The following is a 14,631-nucleotide window of genomic DNA, read 5'->3' as shown; positions in this document are numbered from 1 at the left end:
GAAGCTAAACACAAACACAGCCCGCTCAAAAAGTTAAGAAAATAAAAGATAAAATATCTCTTATTTGGGTGTTTGCTTTTCTTCATTGCTTTCCCTTTTAAGAACTATTTTGGGGCTCCTTTTCCCATAATATTCTTCTTTGTATTTTGATTTGGTTTGAGTAATATGACGTAACATTTTGGGATGAAGATGCAAATTAGCAGTCCAAAGCTGGACGCAAGAATAGCAAATATTTCCACAGCAACACTGAACTTTCCAGGAGAGCTGACATATGCTGGGATGAAAGTGAGCCACACTGCACAGAATATCAACATACTAAAAGTGATGAATTTGGCTTCGTTGAAGTTATCAGGCAGTTTTCGAGCCAGAAATGCAAAAATAAAACACAACATTGCAAGTAATCCGATATACCCCAGTACAGACCAGAAACCTACAGCTGAGCCCAGAGCACATTCTAAGATGATTTTGTCCTTAAATTCCTTGAAATTCTTAAATGGAAAAGGAGGAGAAATGGTCAGCCAGAGGATACATATGATCACTTGTATAAGAGTGAAACCCAGAACACTAAGTCTCTGCTGTGTGGGTCCAAACCATTTCATGACATTTCTGCCAGGAAGTCTTGCTTTAAACGCCATTAAAACCACCATTGTTTTGCCAAGAATGCAAGAGATGCAGAGGACAAAGGTGATGCCAAAAGCTGTGTGGCGCAGTTTGCAGGACCACTCAGAGGGTTGGCCAATGAAGGTCAGAGAGCACAGAAAACACAGAGTCAAAGAGAAGAGCAGCAGAAAGCTCAACTCAGCGTTGTTTGCCCTGACGAGAGGAGTTTTCCTGTATTTGAAGAAAATCACTGCAACAATAGTAGTGATGCAGGTTCCAAATAAAGAGGCAGCAGTCAGCAGTGCTCCCATTATTTCTTCATATGATAGAAACACAGCCTCCTTCTGTATGCAGGCATCTCTCCTGTCATTTGACCAGGATTCAGAGGGGCATCTCACACAGGTGGTCGAATCTGCAGGATAATATTGAAGCAGATGTTTTAATTACTGATAAAATACTTTGTGTTCATGGTGAGTAAAGTTGAAGAACTAATACTTCCCCAACACGGTTATATAGTCCATCTCTGATTATATAAAATATTTTAATTTTTTAAAAAAAATATTTTCATTTTCAAAATTGTGTTAATATGTAACATTTTTTACCTAATGCTGATAGAAATTAGGCTTTAAGAACATTCAGCAGCAGGTTTAAGCAGCATATCATCTACATTTGAATGAAACCACAATTAAAATTTTGCATTAAAAATGACTAAACCTGTAATGTTGCTAATTTCTCCCTCTGCACATCGTATACAGTCATAGCAGCAGACAGGCTTTCCTTTCTGAAGCACTTTATGTGTTCCTGGGAGACACTTCTCACTGCAAACTGAGACAGGCACCTGTATGAACAAATCAATATGAGAAGAAAGAAAAGGATTTATCATGGTTTGTTTCAGGACTTTTCAATAGTTATGCTTAAAACATATAATGAAGCAATGTTGTATAAATAAAATAAAAACAGTAAAAGAAGCTGACCTGCAGTGAGTTCTGTGTCCAAATTAAAGATTTATTTAGATTCAGATTCAGTTGTTGGTCTGAAGGTAAAGATGTATCATAAAGACCAACTGTGACAAAATCCACAATGCCGTTTTCTCTTGGCTGCCAGTTTATAATTTCATACTTTGCTGCTGGATCTCCTTTCTCGTTAAAGTAAACTTCATCTCCTTCCTTTGTTCTGAAGTGAATCTTCTGAATGTGCTGTAAAATCTAAGACAGCAGGAATTCATGTGGTTAAAGACACATTTCACACTAAATTAGCTCATGAACAGCTATGTTTGTGTTCAGCTCACCGTGAACGGATCTAGCTGCACGTTGTTGTCACACGTTTCGTTACAGCGCAGAACAGCATGAAGAGCATGAGCCACTGCATACACTCCTTTGTACACGTTATTAAAGATGGGCATGAGTGACATGTCAGTGAAGCTGTTTTTCACTTCATGCACATCTTCATGTCCAGTGCAGACTTTCAGGGTCTCTGCTGACTTTGACTGCTTGAACTTACAGCTAAATAATTCCTCCCAGAACTCTGTGAACAAGTCAGTATTGGATGAATTGAGCGGTTTCACATCAAACATGAACTCTCTCAGTCCACTGACGTGTGCTTTTGGGATGGAAAGGCCAATAGCTCCATCCAGGACATGATTCTTATCCACGGCTGCAATTTGAGAATCAAAGATCCAGGATTCACTGCCAACCCACTGGTACCCAGACAGGTTGTGGTTGGACAACTCATGAATAAGCACATCCATATCCATATGGGAAAGAAAAGCAACAATGACTTTTGAGGTGGAGATCTTGATCATGTCAATAATGTTTTGTATTTTTTCTATCGGGTCTGTTCTGAAGAAAGCAACAGAATATTCCAGACAGATGCCCAGCTGCTGGGCAGCTTCTGTGAACGTAGCCATACCATTATTACCATAATCATCATTGGTTCGAACAGCTCCAACCCAAGTCCAACCAAAGTGCTTGACTAACTGGGCCAGGCCTCTGCTCTGGTAGTAATCACTGGGTATTGTTCTAAGGAAAGATGGGTACTTGGTCTTATCGCTGAGACAAGCACATGTGGAGAAGTGGCTGATCTAAAAGATAAGTGGAAAAAAAAACATGATAAAGAACAAATAAAAAATACTTTTAAATCATGAATCAGATTAGGATTGACAATTTTAAAACATGAATAAAACAACTAAAAACGCACAAAATTATTCAGAAATATAGGTTGGGCAATTCTACCCACCAGTGGGATATGAAATGGTCCAATGATGGTAGCTATAGCCGTGCTTGGAGACGAAGAGGTTTCTCCCATTATGGCCTGCACTTGTGCAGCTCCGGTACATGGTCCTTCAGATGCTACAGACATTATATCATTCCCATTGGTCAAAGCAAGTGCAACTTTCACACTTCTGGCTATTGAGCCACAAGTATCATAGATTTCATAGCCCAGAGAGACACCCGGCAACAGGTGTGAACTGTTATTAATCTCTTCAATGGCAAAAAACATAGCCTGAGCAAACTGGAACTCTCTGAAATTCAAACTAGATCCAGATATTCATAAATAGTTTGTATGAAAAACAGTTTTTCTTTCAAAAATAAGAAAAATAAGACAATACCATATTTAATATATAAAAATATTCATATATTATTTACATTTTGATGCAAAACAAAAGTAAAGGATAATTAATTTCTGCTGGAGAATTTACCTGTTGCACTGCAGCGGCAGGGGTTTTTGTTTGTAAGTATTCTGGGTGTTTTTCCAGCTGCTGTGGAAAGAAAAGATTCCCCCCAACATTATGTCCCCTTCCTGATACAGCTCAGGGCTATCAGGATCCCCTCTCCTTTTGCACACTGGCTCTTTGGTCTGACAGAATGTCACCAACAACAGCAGATGTAAGAACGCACAACCCTGCTCTGGCCACCTCTGTGTGGACATCATGCTGTCTGAACGATCCAAATCACTACATGTGATCTCATGTCTCTTAATGTAATTTCAACTTTTGAACAGCTATTTATGAATATGGAGCAGCTTATAAATATTAATAAACAGTGATGCTTCATCACTGTGGAGTTACAAGGTGGGGCCAAAGGAGGGAAACATGATTACCTTGTGTTTCTGTAATCAGGCAAAAACTTTCAATAATCTGTTTGCAACTTCCTCTAATTCTAACACATGCAAAACACATTTATGGGTTTGAATGTCTGATGAACAGCATTTGGAAAATCTAACTACAATGATTTCCTTTTTAGTTCATTTTATTTTTAATTGTTCACAAAGGATGGATCAAACATTTTTTTTTGTCGTTATAACCACACTGTGGTTTATACCCTCCATTACTTGGTAGCGCAATCTTCTTTCATCAATTGTAATCATCAAAAATAGTTTATTTTCCTCTTTCTCTCCCTCATTTATTTCATTCCATTTTAACCACTTTGTCTTGTTGACTGTATTAATAAATCTCTGTGATAGTTTTTTTTTTCTTTAAAAAATGAAAAACAACTTGTTGGGTTGTGAGTATCAGCATAAACAGAACAGATCTGAGGAATCTGCTCACTGACTAGCATCTCAAACATGCTGTTTCTATATTTATTTCAGTAAATTGGATTATGACACCTTTTGCCCTCCATAACCAGTAGACACCATTGTAGTTCTTTTAGGGGATGACTATTGCCCTGTTTCGAACTAATAGATGAGACTGCCCATCCATCTTGTCCTGGCCCCCCTCTGTCCTGCTGATGTGCTGCTTCTTTCTCTGCTGACTCTGGACTCTCTGCTGGGCAGATGTCAGGGAGATATCTCTGTGCACAGAGATCTGAAACAATCAGCCACGATTTGCTTGTGTGGAGCCTGAGTCTGCATCACGTTATTCATGTTTTTGTTTTAAATATTATGTTTGATCTCACGTTACTGGTCAAGTTTCCTTTAACTGAAATATATCGTTCACATGGACCTCTTTGATTTATTAATAAAAGAAAGAAAAAATATAATTCAATGAAATGAAAAATCAGGATTTATTTGTGTTCATATGTTTTATTTCCAATGTATATCCTCTAACATTGATATTGTTTAAATATCAAAACTACAGAGAAAGACATAAAAAAGAACAAACATTTTATGATTTTGTTACATAAAAAAAAAAAAAAAAAAATTCAAAGTGATCTCGAGGCACCTTTACCCATCAAATGTTTCTTTGTATTCTTCTCAGGTTTTAGCAAAATAATGTAGCACTTGGGGAAAAAAACGCAGCACAGGATTCCATAACTTGATGCCAAAATGGCAAATATCTCCACAGCGACAGCAAATTTCCCAGGAGAGCTAACATAAGCTGGAATGAAGGTGATCCAAACTGCACAGAATATCAACATGCTGAATGTGATAAACTTTGCCTCATTAAAATTATCTGGCAGCTTCCGGGCCAAAAACGCAAGTATGAAACAAAATATGGCCAGGAGGCCTATGTATCCCAGTACTGCCCAGAACCCTACAGGTGACCCCAGGGCACACTCTAGTATGATCTTGTCTTTGTAATATTTAGTGTTTTTGTATGGATACGGAGGGTTTATAGTTAGCCAAAGTATGCAAATCAAAACCTGTATGAAAGTGAAACTCAGAACACTGAGTCTTTGCTGTGCAGGCCCAAACCATTTCATCACATTACTTCCAGGAAGTGTTGCCCTAAAGGCTATTAGGACAACTATTGTTTTACCCAGTACACATGACATGCAGATAACAAAGGTGATGCCAAAAGCTGTGTGTCGAAGCATGCAGGACCACTCAGAGGGCTGGCTGATGTATGTCAGAGAGCACAGAAAGCACAGACTCAGGGAGAACAGCAGCAGGAAGCTCAGCTCAGAGTTGGTGGCTTTTACAAGAGGAGTCTGCCTGTGGTAGAAAAATATTAGGGCGACGATTAATGCAAGGCAGGCACCAAAGACAGAGAAGGTGACCAGCAGTACACCCATTAACTCTGTGAAGGTGAGGTACTCGACAGCTTTCATATCACAGCTATTCCTCTCTTCATTGGACTTGTACTCAGACGGGCATTTGTCACATTTCACTGCATCTGAAAGCATAAATATGTTAAAGCTGTGCAGAGTACACATCTTCAGATAGACTAGTAAAGTACTTGTCGTGATTTTTCCCAAAAAGAACACAATGAGCACCAGGGTAAAGGCTACTGATTCTGTCTCACTTGTACTGTTGCTAAATTCCCCATCAGCACAGGTGATACAATCAAAACAGCAGATGGGTTTGCCCTTAACGAAAGCCCGACGAGTCCCTGGCAAACAGCTCTCGCTGCAAACAGACCTTGGCACCTGCGTCATGATGACAGTAAGCACATTCACTCATTTGATTAGAAATGATAATAGACTACATGCACATCACATATTTACATGATTAAAGATAAAAAAAAAAGACACTGGCAGCCTGGATTAACTCACCTCAAGATTCTCTCCTGCCCAGATCGCTTTTACACCTTCTTTCATCTCAAACTGCTGGTTGTCAGGCCGGGATGCATCATATTCACCTATGGTTTCGAATAGTATATACCCTGTCTTATCCATCTGCCAGTTTACCAGTGCATAACGGGCCACAGGGTCGCCTGACTCGTCAAAGAATACATTTTCACCTGTATTTGTGGTGAAATTGACTTGTGTTAGGTAGTGTAGCACCTGTAGGAGAAATAATTTTGTTATTTGACTAAAGAATATGCTTCTTTTAGGGTCAATCATGGTACAAACTTCTGCTTTCTATGTACCTGCCATGGCTGTATGTTTTCTCTGTCAGCACATGTGTTCTCAAAAGGCCCCAGTCCATTTTTACAGTCAAACAGCATGCTCAGCGCATGAGCAACTGCATACGTAGCCTTATAAACATTATTCAGCAGGCTGGCATCTGAAACATCAATAAATGGTGACTTTACATCTGAGAGACTCTCGGTTCCTTTGCACGTGGTTGCGGCATCCTGAGTGTGTGGTTGGGGAGATAAGGTGCAGCTGAAAAGTGTTTCCCAGAACTCAACAAGTCCCTGGTTTCCTGGTGTGGTGGAGGGTCTGCTGTTGATGAGGTACTCTTGCAGTCCAGGGATGTGAGCATTCAGTGCTGCAAAGCCCACTGCTCCCTGAACCACAGCGTAGTTTTCTGCAGAAGCAATGAAGCGATATGTAATCCAGCCCTCACTTCCCACCCACTGCAGGCCCGTCACATTCTGAGCATGAAGCTCCTTGAGAAGTATGTCAAGATCTGTGCCATCAGCAAATGCAACTATGACTTTAGAGGTGGAGGTCTTTATAATTTCCACCACTTCTAGGAACCACTTCCGAGGGTAAGTTCGGTAAATTGCCACCGAGTACTCAACACACACACCTTCTTTTTGTGCTGCTTCCAAAAAACTGGCCATGCCACCATTACCGTAGTCATTATTAGTTCTAATGGCTCCTACCCAGGTCCAGCCAAAGTGTTTCACAAGCTTTGCAAGAGCTTGGCTCTGATAAATGTCATTAGGTATTGTTCTGAAGAAGGATGAATAGTATCTTCTGTTGCTCAGACATTCACAAGTTGCTGAATGACTGATCTGAAAAACAAGAGAAATCGTACAATACATATCATATATGGTTCTAAAGACATGCATCATTATTTCCAAATATGCAACTTAATTTCCCTTTCCAAAAGCTCTACATGACCTTTTCACTTACAACAGGTATGTGGAAAGGTCCCAATGTACGTGCAATATCTATCGTAGAAGTGGAAGTGGTGTCACCTATCACAGCATGCACACTGGAGAATTTCTCACAGCTGCTTTCCTCATTTTCAAACCTATTCATCAGATTTAGTGATGCCCTGATGGACAGAGGGATACTGGGACAGGAGTCATAGATCCTGTAACCGAGTGTCACATTTGGAAGCAGATCTGAGCTGTTGTTGATTTCCTCAATGGCAAACATCATGGTGAAAGCATATTTAAGTTCACCTGGGTCCAGTCTGGGAAGAGGTAAATGGAAAACATCTGGATTACTTCTTAAAGTTATAATTTCATAAACATAAATGGAGAATACGAAAGATACAGTGAAATGAAAGTTATATTTAAAGATATTAAAGAAAATGTGAATAATACATAAAGATATAGACTTTTAAAATCTTTCTTACCCTTCACACTGGATTTCACCTGGACTGACTTCCAGAGTTGGATTGACTGTAACTGGGCTCTGGTGGAAGGAGAAAATGCCTCCAATGTTGATGTCTCCTTCCTTAGAAAACCCAGACAGCTCTTTTGTTCCATATGATAGACACACAGGACTTTTCCCTCTTACAGCCATAAGTAGTAAAAATGGCAGGTTGGCTATCAGCAGCATATTTTGCTCATCAATTACTACACAAGTAAAAATAAGCCATACACACCAACCATTATATAGTTTTCTATCACAAGCCACAGGGACTTTAATGCAATGTGTGAGGACATAATCTGGTCTCTGCCATTGGTTTTGCTTGTCATGTGACTGACATTTGAGATCTGCTTGGAGTCATTTAGCGTTAGTTTTATCTTTGTGTAAAAAAATGAGTTACTGTTGTTTACCACATTTTTTTTTAATTTAGATTTTTATTTTAATGACAAAATAATTTATAAGAGATAAGCACAACCTGATTGTTGCATGAAGGATTAATATTTTCTCCTTTAAAGAATCAAACCTACCTCTTTGCTCTGACTAAGCTAAAAACCGAAGTGTTCTTTCCAAAGCTTAGCTCTTTTATTTACTGCAAACAAGCAAATCTTGCAGCTGAGAACTTTACTGCAAAACAGCTGAAAAAGGCAGGAATATGAGTCAGAGATGTGAATTAATCCTTTCTGTCACCTTTACGGCTCAAGTATGTTCTGTTAATTTTGTGTGTTATATGGTGTGTGAATGAGTGAATGTGATATGTAGTGTAAAACCACTCTAATGTATAAGTACAGTCCTTTTACCAGTGATACCATTTAAGACAACATACTTGCTCTAGTGATGTTTTTGGTAAAGATGGGTTTGTTTCAAGAAATGTGTGCGCCCACACAAAAAACACTGACTATGCTGTAATATGTATGCCAGACCTCTGAGTGGCACTCCAATTTTTCCACTGACACACCAAAAATTGAGAATTAGATATAGAGCATGTTCCTAAACCTGTGTAATGTAAACAATAATGTAATATAAACTACAAAGAAGAGACCCGTGAAAACTTTGGATTTTTTTTTTTCACATTTTTGTTGTAAAAGCCACATGATGCTCAGTAGTCTCTGCAAAATGAACACCAAACTGTAATAAGTAAAGTACTTTGAGAATTAATTTATTATAAAGCCTAACAGAAATGTTCCTTAATGCATACTGTTATGGCATCCTTTCTTCATACATGGATGGGATCATTTATATTGTTGAGTTTTTCTAACTGCACAAGTATAGTCCACTGTATAAGGTAGCATAATCTTATGGAGTAATTTACACCGATGGATCCACCTATATGTATATGTATATTTAACTGTATAGGTGCGTATTTTGATGGGGAAATTTAAAATGTTGAGGCTTTACAGTTGCATTGTGAGACTTTCATATTGTGAAATACATTTTACATATGTAAATGTATCATTATAGAAACTGTATATTATAAAATTCTTTGAGTGTTTCATTGATATACAATCTTTAAATATCTGCATTCAATAACCTACACTGTGGTGTCATTTTGGTCATTTTGTCCTGTGTTATTACACATCTGTTCCACGTGCATATCAATTTTGTGTGATAGAATTTAGAGTCGATGATAAGTGAGTCTATTGCAAAACTAAACAAAATTTCTTGTCTTTCACAAGTCCAGTTTTTCACTTTTAACCTAGAAAATTTTAATGGATTAAACTTTTAAGTATTTTATTAGGAGCATGACCTTCAATGACATTGAATTTCGAATCGTACTTTTTTACCAGCTACCACGATGAGTGAAGGAGAAAAGAAGGTAATAGTGGACTGATGAGAAACTTGTTAATTATATATTGACTCTGTAAATAGAAATAGCTTATATGACAACAGGAATTATGACATTTTAATCTCAATGCTACATTTACAGTCTAAGGTCTTTTCAATTGGTCTCTCCCCATCATATGGTTTTTGGTATTCCTCTCTGGTTTCAGTAGTAAAATATAACATTTTGGAGCAAATATGCAGAAAAGCAACCCAAAGCTTGAGGCCAGAATGGCAAAGATCTCCACAGCTACTGTAAACTTCCCAGGAGAGCTGACATATGCTGGAATAAACGTGACCCAGACTGCGCTGAATATCAACATGCTGAATGTGATGAATTTGGCCTCATTAAAATTATCAGGCAGCTTTCGAGCCAGAAAAGCAAGGACAAAGCAGAGCACTGCAAGGAGTCCGATATAGCCCAAAACAGCCCAAAATCCTACAGGGGAACCTAAATCACACTCTAGGATAATCCTGTCAGAGACATAAGCTGTATTTTTGTGTGGACGTGGAGGGGCCAAAGCCAACCACACCACACAAACCAACACCTGCAGTAAAGTACAGCCAAGAACACTTGTTCTCTGGAGCGGAGCAGAACACTGAAGGACTGTGTTGCCTGGCCTGGTAGCCTTAAAGGCCATCAGGACTGTTATAGTTTTAGCCAAGATACATGATATAGACAAGGCAAAGGTTATGCCAAACGCTGTGTGGCGCAGCTTGCAGGACCACTCAGTGGGTTGGCCGATGAAGGTCAGAGAACACAGGAAACATAGAGTTAGGGAGAAGAGCAGCAGGAAGCTCAGCTCAGAGTTACTGGCTTTGACAAGAGGTGTGTGACGGAAACAGAAGAAGACACACAAAACGGCCAGTGTTAGAGTGGCTCCAAATAGGGAGAAAGCAGCAAGGAGGGCCCCCATGGTCTCTCCATAGGACAGGAACTCCATCACCTTTGGAACACACTTGCTGTGATCTTCATTTGACCAGAACTCAAGCGGACAACGTGAACACTCTGCAGAATCTGAATGAAAAGCATGAAATGATGAAACATGATCATACTTAGATTTATGGGATTAAATTTAATATAGCATATTTTTACTGCTTAGCAATTAAATAACTAGCACCTGAATGCAGGCCCCTAGAAAGCCACAACAATTTTTATTCATTTATTTGTTTTTTTTTTGTTTATTTGTTTTTGCCAATAATTGTGAGCATTATTTTTCAGTGAAAAAATATTACTATCTTGTCATACCATTGTAATAAAGAATACTTAAAAAAAATTCCTGAATCCAGGCGGTAATCCGGGTCACCCAGAAAATCTATTCAGTTGTATTTTCTAAGAATTACGGTGGCCTATGGGTGCAACGCGCTTCACACAGAAAAACAGCTGCATTTAGGAATAGAAATACAAGCGGGACATGCTACATGCATAGAAGAGCGCTGCAAATCCAAAAACGTAATGCAAAAGAAGAAAAATGAACTGCAAAAAAAGAAATGAACTGCGAATACAGAAAAGCGCTGCATTAAAAAAAAAAACAGCTGCAAATGGAAAACGCTGCATTTTCATTCTCACAATGGAAGTGCTCCCGTGAGTTTCTACCCGAGAGACAAACAAAGGGGACACAAACAGCGATTCTGTAGGAAGTTTGTGCGCTGGTGTCACTTCACCTGCATGCGATAAGAGGGGAGGAGTGGGATGACAAATTCATATCATTTACTGTGGTCACTAATAGGTCATTCATTCATTATATGTATTGCTTTGTCCAATTATGGGTTGCAGGGGAGCTGGAGCTGATTCCAGCAGTCTTTGAACAAGAGTCACTATTTGGGCAACTTAAATTACTGTCCTATTAGTCCGTTACGGGCGTTACCATAACAACACGTCAATCAACTGACTTTTGACAGGTGAATGAAAGAAACTAGCAGTAGCTTGAGGCTAACATAAAACAGTTTCTATATTATATATATATATATATATATATATATATATATATATATATATATATATATATATATATATATATATATATATAAAACATTTGTGGGACCATGGTGGATTGCTGCACATCGTGCCGTGAAATGCAGCGCCGTTGTTTATTCCTTACATTTTAGACTGTATTTGTTTGCTGCTTGTCTCATGACTTGAAGGGAAGTCATGTTATCATAACAGTTTAACACCACATTGATAAAACATTGTATTTTCTGTGTTTCATTTCGTTAATTATTTTTAAATTGAGTGTTTATGTGTGTGACTGACATGTGTAGGCTGTTGGAAAGTTATGAAAACGCAACGTTTGTCTGTCAATTAAAGGACGATTCCGTATTTTAAGGGACGGGTGGCAAACATCGACAACATGGTGGCAACTCTACATGAAGTAGTTCTTCTCCTGCTCACAAAACTTCCAACAGAATCACCGTTTGTGTCCCTTGTGTTTGTCTCTCGGTTAGAAACAGCCGGACCACTTCCTCTGTGAGACTTAATATCCAGCATTTTCTTTTTGCAGCTGTTTTTGTTTATGAAGCGCTTTTTCTGTTTGCAGTTTGTTTCTTTATTTGCAGCGCAATTTTCTTCTTTTGCATTACATTTTTGGATTTGCAGCGCTCTATAAATGCAATGCTTCCCACTTGCATTTCTATTCCTAAATGCATCTGTTTTTCTAAATGAAGTGCGTTTGCACCTGTCGGCCCCTTTAAAGAATCCCTAATAATTTTATTCAAATATAAAGCGCCGATGTGAAGTGGTGCCATACGAACACGCTGAACTGAAGTAAAATTCATTGATAACTTTTAAGTCATTTGCACAGACAACTTGGTGCTGCTGAAACATAACCTCTGCCTTGCCAGAAGTAAAACTGAATAAAACCGAAGTAAATGCTTTACTTACTGCTGGAGTTGCTGATCTCTCCAACTGTGCAGGCGATGCAGGAGAAACAACAGATAGGTTTGCCTTTAATCATTGCCTGTCGGAAACCTGGCAGGCAACTCTCACTGCATACAGACACTGGCCTCTGTAAGAAGAGCACAGCTCAGCATGTTTCCCCTTCTTATAAAATACCAAGTACATGTTGAATTAAAATTTTAAAAATGCATTTACCAATGATCCAAAACGAATAAATTGTGTGAATACTGTCAGTTAAAACTATTCAACAATAAATATAAAAAAAAACATATATTCCATTATTTGCTTGGTACCTCTGGAGAATCTGCAGCCCATGTTATGCTGATTCCATTCATGGTAAACTGCTTTCCGTTTGGTAGTGAAGCATCGTAGCTCCCTACAGCTACAAACACAGTATCGCCCTCTGGGTTTCTCTGCCAGTTCACCAACTCATAAGCTGCTGCAGGGTCTCCTTTATCATCAAAATACACTCTCTCTCCTGAATGAATTGTAAAATTCACATCCTGGAGGTGTTTCACAACCTAAAAATACAGAAGAGTGCAGAGACTGACATCATGGGAAGAGTGCATTATTTAGATGTTTTGCACATTTCATAGACTAATCACTTACCTGATTTGGATCTAAATTATCTTGCACTTTACATGACGGATTGTCTGTCTCACCACTTCGTCCACATTTTGCCATGCCGTGAATAGCATGAGCTACAGCATACACAGCCTTATACACGTTGTTAGAGATTCTTAGTTCTGAAACATCTGTAAAAGGATTGTTTATGTCCTGTAGTCTCTCATAACCGGAGCATTGTTTTGTGTTGTCCAGACTTGACCGGAAGCTGCAGCCAAATGTTGTTTCCCAAAACTCTCTGAGCAGGTTGTTCTGAGGTTCCTGATTTGGGTTAACCTGTAAAAGAAATTCTCGCAAACCTGTGATTTTGGCTTTTCTTATGGCAAAGCCCAGAGATCCTGTCAGTATGCCAGAATATTTTGTTTTAGCCAGGTGTCCTGATGTAATCCAGGATTCACTGCCCACCCATTGCAGGCCAGTCAGATTCTGCCTCAGAGCTTCTTCAAGCAGAACATCCATCTCATCATACGCAAGAAAGGCAACTAAAACACTTGCTGTGCCTCCACGGATCACATTGACCACCCTCTCAACCTGCTCCTTGGAACCAGTCCTGGAAATGGCCTCAGAATATTCAACACAAACACCCTCCTGACTTGCAGCTGCAATAAATGTTGCCATCCCATTATTTCCATAGTCATTGTCACTTCGGACTGCTCCGACCCATGTCCACCCAAAGTGCTTTACAAGTTTAGCCAGGGCTCTGCTCTGGTAATAGTCACTGGGGATGGTTCGGAAAAAAGATGGGTACTCCTTTCTGTTACTGAGACAAGCACACGTTGCAAAGTGGCTGATCTGTCCAGAAACAACAGGAGAGAAACAAGCAAATGGACACCCATAGATTAAACACAATAAATGTTATTAGGGTTTCTCTTTTTGTTTTGAATACTCTATTAACATTCAGTGTTTGTCTGCAGGAATTATAAATGATACCTTGATTATTATTTCTGAATAATCACAGAACACACATCATATACAAATAAGTCAAATATTTACCATTGGTATTTGGAAAATCCCTGAAATCTGAAGCATTACAATTGATGTGGATGACTCAGAGGTTCCTATAATGGCATGGACAGAAGACTGACCAGAGCAGGTTTTTCCAAAAGTCCTTTCCTGTCCATTTATTAAACCCATCACTGCACGCATCGAAGAAAGTGTTGAAGCACAGCTGTCAAATATCTTATAACCAACTGAGATGTTTGGCAGCAGAGAGCTGCTGTTGTTGATCTCTTCAATGGCAAATATCATTGTCTGAGCAAAACGAAATTCTCTCAAATTTATCCTAGAAAGAGAAGTCAGAGTTTACGCGTTTCTTTTCAGGTGTTAAACTTATCAAATCCATAGCAAATGTATTCAGTACCTGGAACATGTGAGAGGTTCTGGAGTATCAGTCAAGGACAGTAAAGGCTTTGAAATCTGGCTATGAATTGAAAAAGCTCCTCCAATAATTATGTCGCCTTTCTTCGACAGAAGGGGAAACTCAGGATTCCCCAGCATCTCACATAACACACTGCTATTATCTGCTCCAAAGGCTCC

At 39.0% G+C, this 14,631-nt stretch overlaps 2 protein-coding genes across 2 annotated transcripts; both read right to left on the bottom strand.

Annotated features, from left to right (window-relative positions):
- Positions 1 to 104: 104 nt before the first annotated feature.
- LOC306760614 (extracellular calcium-sensing receptor-like) lies at positions 105 to 3,531 on the bottom strand (the record flags this gene model as incomplete). The annotated part of the gene is made up of 6 exons (XM_079246554.1): positions 105 to 1,012; positions 1,315 to 1,438; positions 1,575 to 1,805; positions 1,889 to 2,680; positions 2,836 to 3,133; positions 3,299 to 3,531. The coding sequence occupies 6 exons, from the start codon at positions 3,529 to 3,531 to the stop codon at positions 105 to 107; spliced, it is 2,586 nt and encodes an 861-aa protein (XP_079102680.1).
- Positions 3,532 to 4,742: 1,211 nt separating this feature from the next.
- LOC306760191 (uncharacterized protein) lies at positions 4,743 to 14,592 on the bottom strand (the record flags this gene model as incomplete). The annotated part of the gene is made up of 11 exons (XM_079245984.1): positions 4,743 to 5,909; positions 6,036 to 6,266; positions 6,353 to 7,168; positions 7,290 to 7,575; positions 7,741 to 7,963; positions 9,703 to 10,593; positions 12,457 to 12,580; positions 12,765 to 12,992; positions 13,081 to 13,887; positions 14,089 to 14,377; positions 14,456 to 14,592. The coding sequence occupies 11 exons, from the start codon at positions 14,590 to 14,592 to the stop codon at positions 4,743 to 4,745; spliced, it is 5,199 nt and encodes a 1,732-aa protein (XP_079102110.1).
- Between the last annotated feature and the right edge of the window lie 39 nt (positions 14,593 to 14,631).

The sequence above is a fragment of the Telmatherina bonti genome (assembly GCF_933228915.1).
Source record: "Telmatherina bonti genome assembly, chromosome: 9".
In the NCBI taxonomy this organism is placed as follows: Eukaryota; Metazoa; Chordata; class Actinopteri; order Atheriniformes; family Telmatherinidae; genus Telmatherina; species Telmatherina bonti.
Note: the sequence above shows the minus strand (reverse complement) of the source record. Positions and strands in the feature narration are given on the sequence as shown.